Source organism: Dermacentor variabilis, chromosome 3 (genome assembly GCF_050947875.1).
Source record: "Dermacentor variabilis isolate Ectoservices chromosome 3, ASM5094787v1, whole genome shotgun sequence".
NCBI lineage: Eukaryota > Metazoa > Arthropoda > Arachnida > Ixodida > Ixodidae > Dermacentor > Dermacentor variabilis.
In genome coordinates this window covers 153883924-153897326 of record NC_134570.1, presented here as the reverse complement: position 1 = coordinate 153897326, position 13403 = coordinate 153883924, and the positions used below count along the sequence as shown (strand labels likewise).

The 13403-nt window shown below is 47.0% G+C and overlaps 3 protein-coding genes across 3 annotated transcripts in view; 2 read left to right on the top strand and 1 right to left on the bottom strand.

The window, feature by feature from the left end:
* Positions 1-5471: 5471 nt before the first annotated feature.
* On the bottom strand, positions 5472-7458 carry LOC142576423 (general transcription factor 3C polypeptide 6-like). The gene has a single exon (XM_075686553.1). The coding sequence runs from the start codon at positions 7332-7334 to the stop codon at positions 6870-6872; it is 465 nt and encodes a 154-aa protein (XP_075542668.1). The 5' UTR covers positions 7335-7458; the 3' UTR covers positions 5472-6869.
* A 193-nt stretch (positions 7459-7651) lies between these two features.
* Positions 7652-13403, top strand: part of APC7 (anaphase-promoting complex subunit 7) — a 61960-nt gene continuing 56208 nt past the window's right edge. The window contains exons 1-4 of the mRNA XM_075686551.1: positions 7652-7971; positions 8051-8173; positions 8271-8351; positions 8441-8524. Coding sequence (XP_075542666.1) covers positions 7888-7971; positions 8051-8173; positions 8271-8351; positions 8441-8524 — 372 coding nt within the window. The 5' untranslated portion in view covers positions 7652-7887. The remainder of the gene's footprint in view (positions 7972-8050; positions 8174-8270; positions 8352-8440; positions 8525-13403) is intronic.
* LOC142576422 (uncharacterized) lies at positions 9037-10900 on the top strand. The gene has a single exon (XM_075686552.1). It carries the CDS (start codon positions 9247-9249, stop codon positions 10825-10827), a length of 1581 nt encoding a protein of 526 aa, XP_075542667.1. The 5' UTR covers positions 9037-9246; the 3' UTR covers positions 10828-10900.

Here is a 13403-nt window from a genome sequence, read left to right as displayed (position 1 = left end):
CGCCAACTTGACGTTTCGCTTAAGAAACTGAAATGAAGGCACTGAATGTAGCGTTATTGGTAAAGCAAAACAGTTTCCCTCCGCAGTAAAAATAAAGCAGCTATCTGAAAGCGTATGATTATTCCGTCGAAAACGCTTCTCGCTTCCGTCGTCTGCTTCAACAGCTAGGATGTGTGTCCCCGGAAAATGGAATGAGTCATCGCATGTTGGTGCCAACGCGCTTTTTTGCTTGAGACAACATACGCGACATACCAGTGGTGATGCGCGCAAGTTCTAGGCCACGTTATCGCTATCTCGTGAAACGCAAGTGACACAGCCCGACTCGGCTGGCTGAGAAACGGCCGAATATCACCGATAGCGTTGCGGGCGCCAGAGATATCCACTAGCGCGACGCAAGCGCCGGCGCTGCCATCTCTTGTTCATTTCGCTGGTTATTCGCACCGCGGGAGGCAGGCATCCTTCCTTTCACCAAACCCCCCAACCCTATCTTAGGCCACGGGCCATCCCTTCTAATAAAAGTTTCAATCAATCAATCAATCAATCGAAACTTCAAGGCGCCGCCTTGCGTACATTTCTTTTTATGAATTAGAAAGAGGCCGTTGTCATAACTTTTGATTGTGCGAAAAGGCATTAATCTTGATTACAATACAAATGCAGCAGTGAAAAGTGGACAACATTGCCGAAAGCTTGCTATGTTCAACCAATATTATTTCGTATAAACGCGTTCTTTTAAAAAATGATGGCCCCAAACACAAATGCCAACACCACCCGAAAGCGATGCAAATACTATGAGCACGCGTTACGAACAACAGATTTTCGTGGCGCCAAACGACGGGGGAAATGTGGCGATACGCATTCCTCTCGGCTGCCATTGCATATGGCTGCTCATTAGCATAATTCGCGCGGCTCGTCGCAGCAAAAATTATGGCGGAAAATCTCAGCAATGGCGGCCCAGCGCAACGTCATGCATCGTCAAAACGACGTTTGCGAAACAGCCCTTCCTGTGACGCTCCTCACGAGATATTCCTTCAGCCAATTAGCAAGCTGACATGGCGCATATCTTGGATCGCCACCACATATTCGCGCAATTGCACATGCATTGCACTGGTTGCGCATGCTACCGCTCATATTCTTTTTGAAGCGCTAACATCGCAATATAGCTGCCAACGACAAAAAAAAAATGTATTAGTCCATAAAATTTGCAGCTCCACGTCACGTTTCGTCATCTTGATGAAAACGCAAAATTGCATTTTGCAATACTTCCGCTTCCCGGCACAAATCTCAAAACACGACTTGTCGACAGCCAATCAGGGAGTAAACATGGCGGATAATGGCGGCCGTGCAGCCGCCATGCATGTCTAGAATAGCGCCCCAGATGCACAAACGCCCTTGTCGTGCATTCCCACTAGACAGCGTCTAAGCGGCACCGTTGCGGAGGGTCAGCGGGCCTCCACAGACGCGCAGTGTGTCTGGCTTCAACGAAGACTGTGGTGGCTAAATCCATAACAGCGACGAAGCGAAGTCGACACGCCGTGAACGCTACGCCAATGACCCCTCTGGTGGAACCAAGTACAAGGTAAACATGGCGGTTCATCCGCAGATGGATGGATGGATGTTATGAGCGTCCCCTTTGGAACGGGGCGGTGGGTTGCGCCACCAAGCTCTTGCTATTATACTGCTTAATGCCCTACCTAGATATGGGGCTTAGCACCATCTGTATGTGGAGGGAACACCAGATCCGGCTAGAACAGTGGGAACGATTGGGCAGGCGAGCCGAATATGTGAAGGAAGCCCCCAGACAGTCATTGCCCGGCTAGAGCCACCCAGTCACAGCGAGTGGCCGCTGATGCCGACCACCTCAGCTACAAGAGCTCCTACAACAGAGACGGCCGACCAGGCAGCGACGCAGCTGGGACGCACTAACTTGAACCGGCATGGCTGGCGGATGGGATTGTCGTGGCTTTGGTGAAATCCGAGGCGACTGATGCCTAGAATACAACGAACCAGACGGACTCCCAGACTGTGATTGTGACAAAACTGTGTTTTACGTTCTTTCTCTGCTTACTTTCTACGCCTTACTTTCTTTCCTTTTAGTACTTTCAACATCTCCTGTGGCGTTGACAAACGCCTGCCCCGAGCCAAAAGGGTTCAGGACCACTTACTTACTTACTTACTTCCGGCGGAAGAAAAAATAATGTGACGCCATATCCACTAAAGACAGAAGTGACGTCATTTTTTTTCGAAGGAATGAAATTTGTTTTGTTGGCCTGCCTTTAGAGCTATATATTCAAATGCCCCACCATTCGACTTGATGGGCATTTCAAGCCTTCAGCGGGGAAAGCGATGCAGGAAAAGGCCAGCCATACGGTTGTCGAAATCGCACCCCTGCACAGAATATACTTTCTTTGAAGGCCGACGAAAGCTTTAAGTGTAAAGTGCTGGTCATATTGCCGGACGCCAAGCCTGTCAGCCAGCACAGTCGCACGAAAACAACTAAACAATTATCTGGCGGTCGTAACTCACTACTTTTGACTGAACAGGTTAAGAAGTGATGAAGCTACCCACATCACCAAATTCAGACAAACGTCGACAAGCACGTGGGGGGGTATTACAACAGGTGAGGTGAATTTGAGTGAGGTGAAAAGTGTTCCTGCTGAGCTGCTGTGCGCATGCACTGCTCTGAGTGGAACGAGTAGTAAACGTCAAGCTAACCTTACCCAATGCATGTCTACCCGCGCTACCAATCATTTACTATTACACTATTATCCCGATTGTGAGTGTTAAGTTGACCAATTATGCATTTATTTTGCAGATTTAAGGCATTACGGGAGAGAAAGATTTTTCTGAGGTTCTCGACAAAGAAGGCTTACGCATTAAAAATGTCAGTTTCACCTAAAGGCAGCATTATAGCTAATTAGCTAAATAATTGCACCACAAAAAATACTTTGTAACTGAGGACAACTATAAGCCACACACCTTTAATCTCTATCACCAAAGATGTGCCACTATCTTAAACAGCTTCGTTAAACATCAAATGAAATGCCTGGTATTCTTGTACACACTCTGAATATGAGAAGACATGCGAGCCAAACGTGCACCGTAGTCTCAGAGCATGGGAACAAGGAAAGCGAAAAACATGGTCTTCCTATTTTGTGCGAAAGCTGACTAAAAGACAATGCAAGCCGCCAGCTCGGCAGGCTGAAGACAGTGGAAACGAGTATGATACCGGTTCCATTTTGGGCATGTCTGGCATCAAGCATAAATGGCACATACTAGAGTGAAGTCGGGCAATGGCATGAACAAGTTGTGAAATCGCAAATCTGCCAAAAAAGTGAAATGGTATACACCAGCACAGGGCGGTCACATGAGGGAAAGTTACTAGGTCCCACTAACTGCCCCACTCCCGATATGTCAAAGCCATGGAGCACAGTAGTGATTGTGATGCTGCTGCATCAAACAGGATTAGCCTCAGACGTTGACTGTTCCACCTGGGCATCTAGCTCTTGCACTATTAGTACGGGAAGAATATAGAGATCCGAGTGGCTCAATTTACTGTTAGTCACAACCAAACAAAGAAATTAAATAAGAGCTAGTGAAGGCAGAGAAAGCAAAGAGGAAGTTAACTGCTACGTCTAATTGAAGATTACAGATAAGTTAAAGGTAAATAAAAGGAAACGAAAAGATATATAGCTGCAGGTGGGGACTCAACCCACATCCTAAACATTACATCTGCAGTACTTTACAAGGTGCTTCATACAACGCCCATCAATTCAGTGTCTGAAAACTCTGGGCCCTTCAGGAAACACTATATCCTGAAAGCTCATATGTGAAGTACCCCCTGTTTGTAGATTATGAATTAACACCTTTCTTTCCTCTTTGAACTGTTGGCGCAGCCAGTAAAGTGATTCACATCATTGATGTTATCACATTGAACATTGTTTTCCTTGCTCTTCCATCACTGCACACTGAAACAGAGGCAATAGCTTGAAAACAAGCAGCAGAATACATACAGTCAAACCCAATCAAACTGAAAGCTGTTAAATTGAATTATCCCTTTTATAGAACAAATTCCGCTAATTGTGAAGCTGTCTTGAGAAGTGAAATATACAATTACATAAAAGGGAAGTTTTATGATTACCCAATAAATCTAACTCCACACAGCATCAAACAACTTTATAAGATAGCTATTTTTATGTTATGCCCACCATGAAACAAAACAAGAGCTTTCCTTCCACTATGGTGTGCGACATACAGGAATTTCCACCCACGCATCAAGACATCCATTGAACAGCTGATCTTTGCAGGGCTTGCGCTTGGGATGCAATTTGATGTCAGAATATTGATTTCCCAGCCAACCAGTGTCTCTCCCAGTAAAACAAGCTCCTTTCAAAACTAAAAAAAAAAGAGGTCTCTACAGGGATGTGTTTTAACAGTCAAATAAAACTTTCATATCGAATTATATGCCATATCGAACTAGCTGGCACTTTTTCCCCCCGGAGTTCTATATAAGTGAATTTCACTGTACGAGAATGGAGAGAGCACTCTGTAGCAATTGAAAACTGCCATTTGAATAAAGTGTCAGAGAAATGTAATGTCAAATGCCGTATCAGTGCACAATGTGCATTAATCTTAACACCTGGTCTCTCTTGTTCGCCACTTTTTCATCCCTGCCCATACCTATACCTCCTTTCGATTTCCTCGCAGGCTGCCGAAACTATCAGTCAAGATTATAATGGCTGTAGCATAGACTCATTCACACTCACTTACCAATACCTTTTTAAGAATATGCATTCACACTCATGTTCACTCAAACTCTTCGGCCCTTGCTCACTCGTATTCATACACGAATCCACTCATGTTCACCAATATGCACTCAAGTTCATACACCCACACCCTCACTAGCATTCATATTGATGTCCCCTCACGCTCATTGGCACTCAGTCCTGTTCACACATCTACTAACACTCACCTGTACTCACTCGTACTCGCGGTAGTCAAATGAGTCAAAATGCATTGTTGGGCTAACTGATTAATTACGTAAGAAAAGGGCGCCAGAGAACATGAAGGACAAGCAAGGAGACGATCATGACATGAGTTGTTAGTGTGCCTTGTGATTGGCTTACTTGCTTGCCCTTCATGTTCGCACCTGCCGTGGAACGAGTGCAATTAAGTACGAACAAGTATACCGACCTACGAGTTTGAAGCATTTTCTCCTCTCGCTAACGAGAGAGGATTAAGAGGTAGAGTAAATTTTGCGCGTGCCCTTTGAAGCAAAATGGTGGCTGGTGCCTCCAAGCTCTTTACCTTTCTACTGCATTGATTCTTGGCATTTTAGATCAGCGGTTCAACTTAACAAACAATCTCAATGCATTTTTTTGCACTAATAAAGGTTCTAATTCACTGCATTCCGTGTTTCTCTACTTTTATGCTACTTCAGCATTCTTCACATTATTCCACACCCCCCCCCCCCGCCACTACTATGACTGCCTACCATCAATGGAACCCAAAGTTTTGGGCAGGACTCACTTGTCTCTGGATGGGTACTGCGAACAAATCATGCTCATTAGTTACTCAATACGAGTGGCCATATTATTTAATAAATTTAGCAGCTTTTCACTCCAGGCCAATATGGTAAACTAAATCAAATTACAAGGTTTAATTACTATTACAAAGCAATACACAGATTGCAAGGGCTACGAATTAATTTTGACTACCTGGGCATCTTTAATGTGCACCTAAATGCAAGTACACAAGTGCTTTTTGCGTTCCACTCACGCTAGAATGCAGCTGCCGTCCCGCTGCAGCAAACAAGCAAAAGCACACATGGTAAAATAAGTCTGTTGGCAAGGACATTATCTGTCATCATCTTCAAGTCACACACTTCAATACATTAACATTGACATGAAGGGCAGCAAGGACAATGTGATGCTGACAGGGGCTGATCACTATCGAAGTGAAGCAGTATGCATTACATTACGCGTAAAGTACTGCCAAATGTTCTTGAAAAAATGTGCAGCACTAGCTGCACAATTTCTCTACGCTTCACTTTTACTTGGTTTGAAGGTCTGTACACTGCCACATCTTATGTGGGCACGTGCACTAACTATATACAAGTTACCAGAGGCATGGTGCATTCATTCACTGCAGCAGGCAGCTAAATTTGCCCACACACAATAACATGCCACATGAAACGAAGGGCTTCCAGGTGTAGTCTTCGAAGTTCGCACAATAAGTATGACAAGGCATTCTGGTGTTCCCCGTACCGTGCATGGAAGGGAAATAACATTCTATGCAGAAAGGGTCGGGCGGGAAGCACATTGCTTCTGTCATTTTGTTCTTTTTTTACAATTATAAGTGCATGGCAAGTAGAGAGTCTATTAACGGTCAAACAGCCGACGTAGCACGACATAAATTCTGTGGGTTGCCACCGGGTAAGTAATGCAGCCAGTGTGCTATTTACAGGGTTCGCAGCTCTCGAGAAGATGAGTGCATTAGACTTTGAGTCAGGTGTTCGTTAGGTAAAAAAGGGGGACAATAACGTACGTTGTAGAAACATTGCCGAATGTTTGCCTTACGCGACCTGTCGCAACACTGTCGAAATGCAAGGCAGTCGCTCAGGCGGGCACAAGTACAGCGGAGCAGAGCGCAGAGGAAACGACTTCGACAACGAATTTGAAACTGCCGAACATTCGCGCCGCGCGCACTGACGCCGCGCGCACTGACGCCGCACGACTTGACAGGACGAATATGAGGTAGGCACAAGCTGAGGAGCTAGCACCACAGCACGCACGTGGCAGGCACGATACTTGTCCAGACACATTCTTGAAAGTTCGGACTTTGTCAATGCAGAGGCCCACAACGACCCATTCTCAGCTATCGTCCACCGCCATCTTTGTCGGCGAGTCTTCTTGGTCAGGCTTCGAGTCTTCTTGGTCAGGCTTCTCTGCTTCCCGCATTAATTCGGCAGCCCTAACGGCCGCCTTTTCTTGCAAAAAAGATGTCTTCATGTCGAGCCGCTTTTCAGTTTTGCCGAAATACCTGAGCTCTTTCTGTGGTTTCTGCCGTTTCGGCCGGCAGCCACTGCCACTGGCCTCAGCAGTCCTGTTGGTGTCTTCGCCAGTGGCTGTTTCGATCTCCTCGAAGAGCACGCACGTCCCGATGGTGTCCTTATATTCGCCCGTAAAAAGGTACGAGCCGAGCTTCAGCACAGGTTCTGGTGTGTCGACGCCGAGAACGGTGCACTGTTTGCCGGCCAGGTCCATCACTTGGCTGTCTATGACGCCGGTGAGCTCCACGACGACGTAAACCTCGTCGTCCCCTTCATCGTCGGCCATCGTTCGATAATGAACCGCGTGAATCACAACAGATAATCGACGTTTTTTCTTAAAGTGCGCTTGAAAGGCGACATCCGGCACGGATTGAACTTGGAGCACCCCAACATGTGCGCGGCCATTATGAACTGCGAAAGAAAGACTTGTCTTGGATTGTCTTTCTATTTTAAAGATTATTGCAGTGCAACGATGAAAATCAAATGTAAGAATATTATTACACGTAGCTATGTTATTCTTTTATTATAGCTTAAGTTTTACAATTTGAGCTTTTTTGGTGCAAAACTTATTTTTATTGACAATTGGTGGCGCTCAAATCGCAAGCACAGGCAGACACACTCGCGTACGTTCGCTGTTCGCGCCCGACACATGTTTGACAGCAAGCAGTGTATTTTGCCCGTTTAGAGCATTTAGCTGCGCTTAGCAGCGTTTCACGCGATCAGTTATTGGTTTAGTGAAAACGAAGTTAGCCTGCGCCGTAAAGTTAGAAAAAGTGCATTATATAGGCCTTGTTATGACCCGATAGTTGCCGCCGAAGTGCGCGTTCAGAGAGGCAAACATGTCGAGCAGCGCGGCGACGAGTTTCATCGACCAGCTCAAACTTCTGTACGACAACAAGTTGTACTCCAATGTCACAGCTCTGGTAAGTGGATAACTGTCATCGCGATCATAAACAAACCCCGTCATTTTGCGTCGAGCTCATTTGGATCGTCTTATTTCAGTTTAACTTGGCACATCCCATCAGCTCTCACTGCCCCGACTTCATCACGGTGTCGGCAAAGTTTCAAAGCTACGTGTACTGCGGGGATGCCTACGTGCAGCTAGGGGATTTCAAGAGAGCTGAAGTACGTTTCAGCTTTGTGGTGGCTGCTGAAGTTTACTAAAACATGGTGCACCAAAAGCAAACCAAAATGCTCACTTTTGGCGTCTTGTCCTCCGCAGGCACTCTACCAGAAGGCTATTCAATTAAAGAAGTCTGCGGCTAAGGCGAAGGGCAAAGGGCCCACGTCAATCATATCGGGAGTAAGTGTCCTCGGTCAGTGCCCACTGCCTCAGTGTGCCCTTTCTCTGTAACAGAGGCAGACATCTGACACTCACTTCTCGCTTTGCAGGACGTTACATCTGAAAACGACATCAAGTATCAGATTCACGTCTGCCACGTAAATATGAAGCAGCCTACACAAGCGATTTCTGCGGTGAGTGAAGTTCGTAATGCAGCGGAATGTTCACCGAGTGGAATGCAAGCGGTGACAAGTTTGAATCGCGCGCTCAACATTCGTGTTTTCGCGTGGTGTTGCTAGGGGATGATTTGCTCGCGCAGCGTTGAGTGAGCGTTGCTTCCATTATTAATAAATTGTACGAGACACGTGTAGGCAGCAATGTAACTAATTGAGGACTATCGACCATTTTTGTCTTTGGCGGTTTGCGGGATATTTGTAGGAATCTCTATGGTGGAAACGAATGCCTCGGAGATAGCTGCGCGCAATACAGCACTTGGGTGCCGCAACAGGCGACGCTACTCTATGAACAGATTTCACACAAAGAAGAGTGCGTTACACTTAAATGAGCACCACGAATTTCTCGACACAGGTGTCGACCAATTGTCATTACTGCTTTGTTGTTATCGCCACTTGTGCGATTACGAAACCGACGCTGTTTCTAGCCGGCCGGTGTTAGTTTGAGATAACGGAAAAGTTGTGCGTTTGTAGAGGTGTTCTGTGGTTGTGCAGTCTGTGCTGCAGATTTCGAAGGACGCATGTGTCGCGAAGCCCAGGACCGGTAGGTTCGGTGAGGAATGGCGTCGCTTTGGTCACCCCGTCTGCATCGTCGCACTGACAACCACGAGCTTACAACCAAGCGAGTGTGCCGCTCTTGACCATCAGTGACCGCTCGCCCTCGCTGTCTACCCGTGCCTCCCATGGACGGTACAAGCGCAGCAGTAGGCGAAGCGCGAACTCCGAAGGCGGTGCGCGCTTCGGCCGAAACGGTCTCCGCCGCAGCTGCCAACCGTGCGAAGAAGGCGCGCCACACGTACTGTGCTGCGCCGAACTGCGAGTGCAGCAAGACCCGGCATCGGCAGGAGCACGACGGCCGCCGGTGCTCGCTGTTCGGCATGCCGCGCGACGAGCAGATGTTCCGGCGCTGGCAGCGGTACATGCCACCGCGCGCCGGCGGAAAGCGGCTCACGCCGCAGTCGGCACTGTGCGAGCGCCACTTCGACCCGCAGTTTGTCCTGCGCTACTACGAGCACACCATCAACGGGGAGGTCGTGCGCATCATGCGCGGCAAGCCGTCGCTCACGCCGGACGCGGTGCCCACCATGTTCCCGGACTCGCCCTCGTATTACACGCGCCATGTGCCCAGACGTCGTAAGCCGGTGCAGAGGGTAGCCCTGCCTCCGCTCAAGCCCAAGCGAACGTCGGCGACAACCTCTTCCGCCAAGACTTCTTCGGCGGACGTCGCCGCTGTAGGCGATTCGTCCGAGGTCGAAGCCGCGGTGGCGCAGGTTCCCGCGACCAGCGACGCCGATCCGGTCGTCATCAAGTGCGAGGTTACGCCGGGAGTAGCCTTGCCTGCGCCCAAACCCAAGCGAACGTCGGCGACGACCTCTTCCGCCAAGATTTCTTCGCCGGACGTCGCCGCTGTAGGCGACGCGTCAGAGGTCGAAGCCACGGTGACGCAGCTGCCCGCGACCAGCGATGCCGAACCGGTCGTCAAGTACGAGGTTACGCCGGCGTTCCCGTACAAGGACCTACCTCTGCCGTCGAGCCAGTGGGCGTGCCACGTGATCAGCGAGAAGCCGCTGGTGATAGCGTACAGCACGTGCCGCGTCTCGAAAGATGAGCCGGGTCGCCTGGTCACCGAAAAGCTGGTGCTGGTTCGCGAGCACGAAGACCACGCTGAGTGTCACGTTTACCTGGAGGGCCGCCGGCTGTCCAGCTTCGAGGGTGCCGGTGGCACCGACTACCCGGACACGCTGCTGCAAAGGCTCGACAGTATCGAGCGATGTCCCGGACTCGGGCGGCCCGAGGAGTTCCACTTAGCCGAGCACCTCCCGCCCTACGTGGAGATGCGGGAATCCCGCCTGCACAGCATCTATTGTTCCGGCATGAGCACCACCCGCACAGGCCTGTCGGAGAAGTGCCAGCATGCCAGGAGCCTGCTGCGCAAAAAGCGGGCACGGCTGGAACGCAAGATGAGGATGCCGGACCATCCACCAGTTAGGGAAGTTGTAATGTTTACAGAGCCATCGACGCCGCCTCTTATGCCTGCAGATATCGCCGGTGCATCACATGGCGAAATTGTGGAAAGAGAATTCAAAGCCGATGTACAAGGCAATGTACCTACTGTGGAACTTGTTCTCAACGAGACTGAAGGTGGTCCGGTGGAGACTGGCCTTGGTGAGAGTGAATATACTCCTGCGCTTGAAGTTGAAGATGAGACGGCAGTGCCTTATCGTGTTGTCATCTCGGGACAAGTGCCAATTTATGTACAGTGATCTGGATGGGCTTTAGCAAACAGAAAGAGCACAGAAGCAGTTAAAAACAATAAACGTTGACATTTTTCTTGGATTTACTTGGAAGATTTGGCTTGATGCAGTATGAGACAGGTTGCAACTTGCATCAATCCATATTTAGCTATCACTTTTAATGCTATTTTCACAGAACTGATCTTCATCTTCGTAGAAATTGTTCTTGCGCAATATAGCTTCACTGTAAGCAAGACATTAACAGCAGGAGCAGTGTCAGTGACATTGGACAGTTCTCTGAACTAGTTTATTTGATGACAGGAATTTTAGACTATAAACACATGCACACGTGTAGGTGGCCAATAATTACTACATTGAAAGAACAGACCTTCGCTTCCAAAGAGCGATACATTTCTACCACTGATGCGGCCATTTTGTCTATTGAAGGAAAGCTTTCTTTGCCTCTTCCCCCACTTTGTCTGGCCAAGTAAACCAGGCCCATTCCCGAGGTGATGCAAACAATCATGGCGACTTGGTGGGCCGATCTTTATACCAGTGTCCCCGCACCAATTTTTAATGTTACTTGTAACACAGTCTGATTCTGGAGTCAGTGCAACATCACAACACCCACATGTCTCATAGCTTTAACTAATGGAACTAATCAGTAAGTGTTCCCAGCAGCATATCTTGGCAAGTGTGCCGGGAAGTTATTGCTTGACTTGGATAAAATATGCTTCGATGGTTTGTGCCCACTTGTACTGCATAAGAAATTTTCCCAATAACTCCTACACTCTGATGCCTGTACTTCTGCCCAGAATCATTAGCTCTTTCATAACCACTAAATGTGTGCCCATTTTTGGTGTTTTTATGTTCTAACATTTTATTTCAAAAAGTGGTAGTCGCAGCGTATTATGCATACAGTTATAGCCCGGTCACCCATGTTTTGAATAAATGTATAGCAGCAATAACTGTCCAGCAATAACTGTTCAGTTCAAGAATTCTCATCTGAAACGTCAAAGAAGCACTTCAAGGAACATGAATGAAAGTAGTAATTTGCTATTTCTAGTATGAGTACTGAGAGTTAAAAAAAATGGAAATGACAAAATATGCACCTGGATAACAGTTTCCAACTTTTGTAAGTCAGTTCATGGAAAAAAATTATGAAGAGCTGTTGGCATCAATAGTAGTAATAATGCTATGCCGGAAGGCAGTAGCTTTACAAATGTAGAAATGGTTAAGTTCCTATTGTACATGGAGTGTTTGTTTTTGCCCATTGCAGCAGGCACCTAGTTTGTTTTTACTTCATTCTTTAGGCTCTTGAAGCAATGGTTGTCAGGTCACAGTGCATGCAGAAGCCTCCTCACACTTGATTATCACGTCCAATCAGCTTTTCTGTGCAATAAAATTGGTCTAGTGCGCGTTGAAGTAGTGCTTGAGCCTCCAGGTGCTTTGTTCAGTGACTTACAGTAACGTAGAGTGCTGCACAATGTTGTACGGTAATGAATAAAGGCACTTGTACAGGCTTTGTTCAGAATGTAGGATATTAAACTGCTAAACAAAATTCAGCCGAAGGTCACTTGGGAAAATGTAAGATATTAAACTACTCAAGATTCAGTTGAAGGTTGCTCTGAAATCGACTGCATGCTTTTTTGTAAGTTAGAACCCCACACGACGAAAGAAATTGCTCGTAATAATTTGTACATTGTTAAAATGCTGATTGGTAGAAGCAACCCACAGTCAGAAAAATAAAGTGGCACTTGATAGTAATTGAACGCAATTATCAGAATAATTCACACTCTTGAGCGCCTACCATTGGCTGAGACATCGTTAAAACAGCCTAGACGTTTGTTTGGAAAATTAGGCAACCCGAGAGGAGGTTTTGTGTATTCACTGCTGTTGTTATTTAAAAATTATGTTGAGTTGACCAAAATGAAAATTTTGCATAATTTTATCAATTTATCAAGCAGTACCTCCAGTCAGTTTTATTTTTCAAGGCTCTCCAATCTGTCGGAAATTGTCAGATCTAACAAATGGTTAACATTCATTCATCATTTCAGACTTTGCTAGTACAACAATTTCAATGGAAATGTTAAGAGCATGTAGGAAAACTGCCTATCAAATTGGTTGTGTTCTATAGGCACGGTAACAAAAGTGCTAAATGAAGGCTCGCATTTTCAGGTACAGTGGAGCACAGGATCACAAACTTTTAATGAACAAAGCGAACTTTATTCATCAAAAGTTCACGACCCAGTGCATGACACTCGAAAGGCGTTAGAGACCTTGTTGTCGCTAAGGTTATGCAAAATGGGTTTTTTTTTTTTTTTTTTTTTTTTCAGAGCACCACTGGTTTGTGCTTATGTACATTTTAGTTGGGAGTGCACTTTCGAGCTTTGCTGACCTTTGACAATTGCTGGAACATTTCGTATACCAGACCCAAAGTCATGTGCAGATAGCTGGCAGCAGTAAGCCCTGCCATTCCTTTATCAAGGCTAGGTTGTGTCATGCGAGGACGTGTCAGACGTGTCTCTTCACCGACCTGGCTTCATGCGGCACATCTTTCTGCGTACAGGGGCTAGTCAAAAGGTCAAAAGTGAGTCTTGGAAGAA

Excerpts from the sequence above, each read along its gene's own strand:
- LOC142576423 (XM_075686553.1), bottom strand. The coding sequence starts at position 7,334 with ATGGCCGACGATGAAGGGGACGACGAGGTTTACGTCGTCGTGGAGCTC.
- LOC142576422 (XM_075686552.1), top strand. The coding sequence starts at position 9,247 with ATGGACGGTACAAGCGCAGCAGTAGGCGAAGCGCGAACTCCGAAGGCG.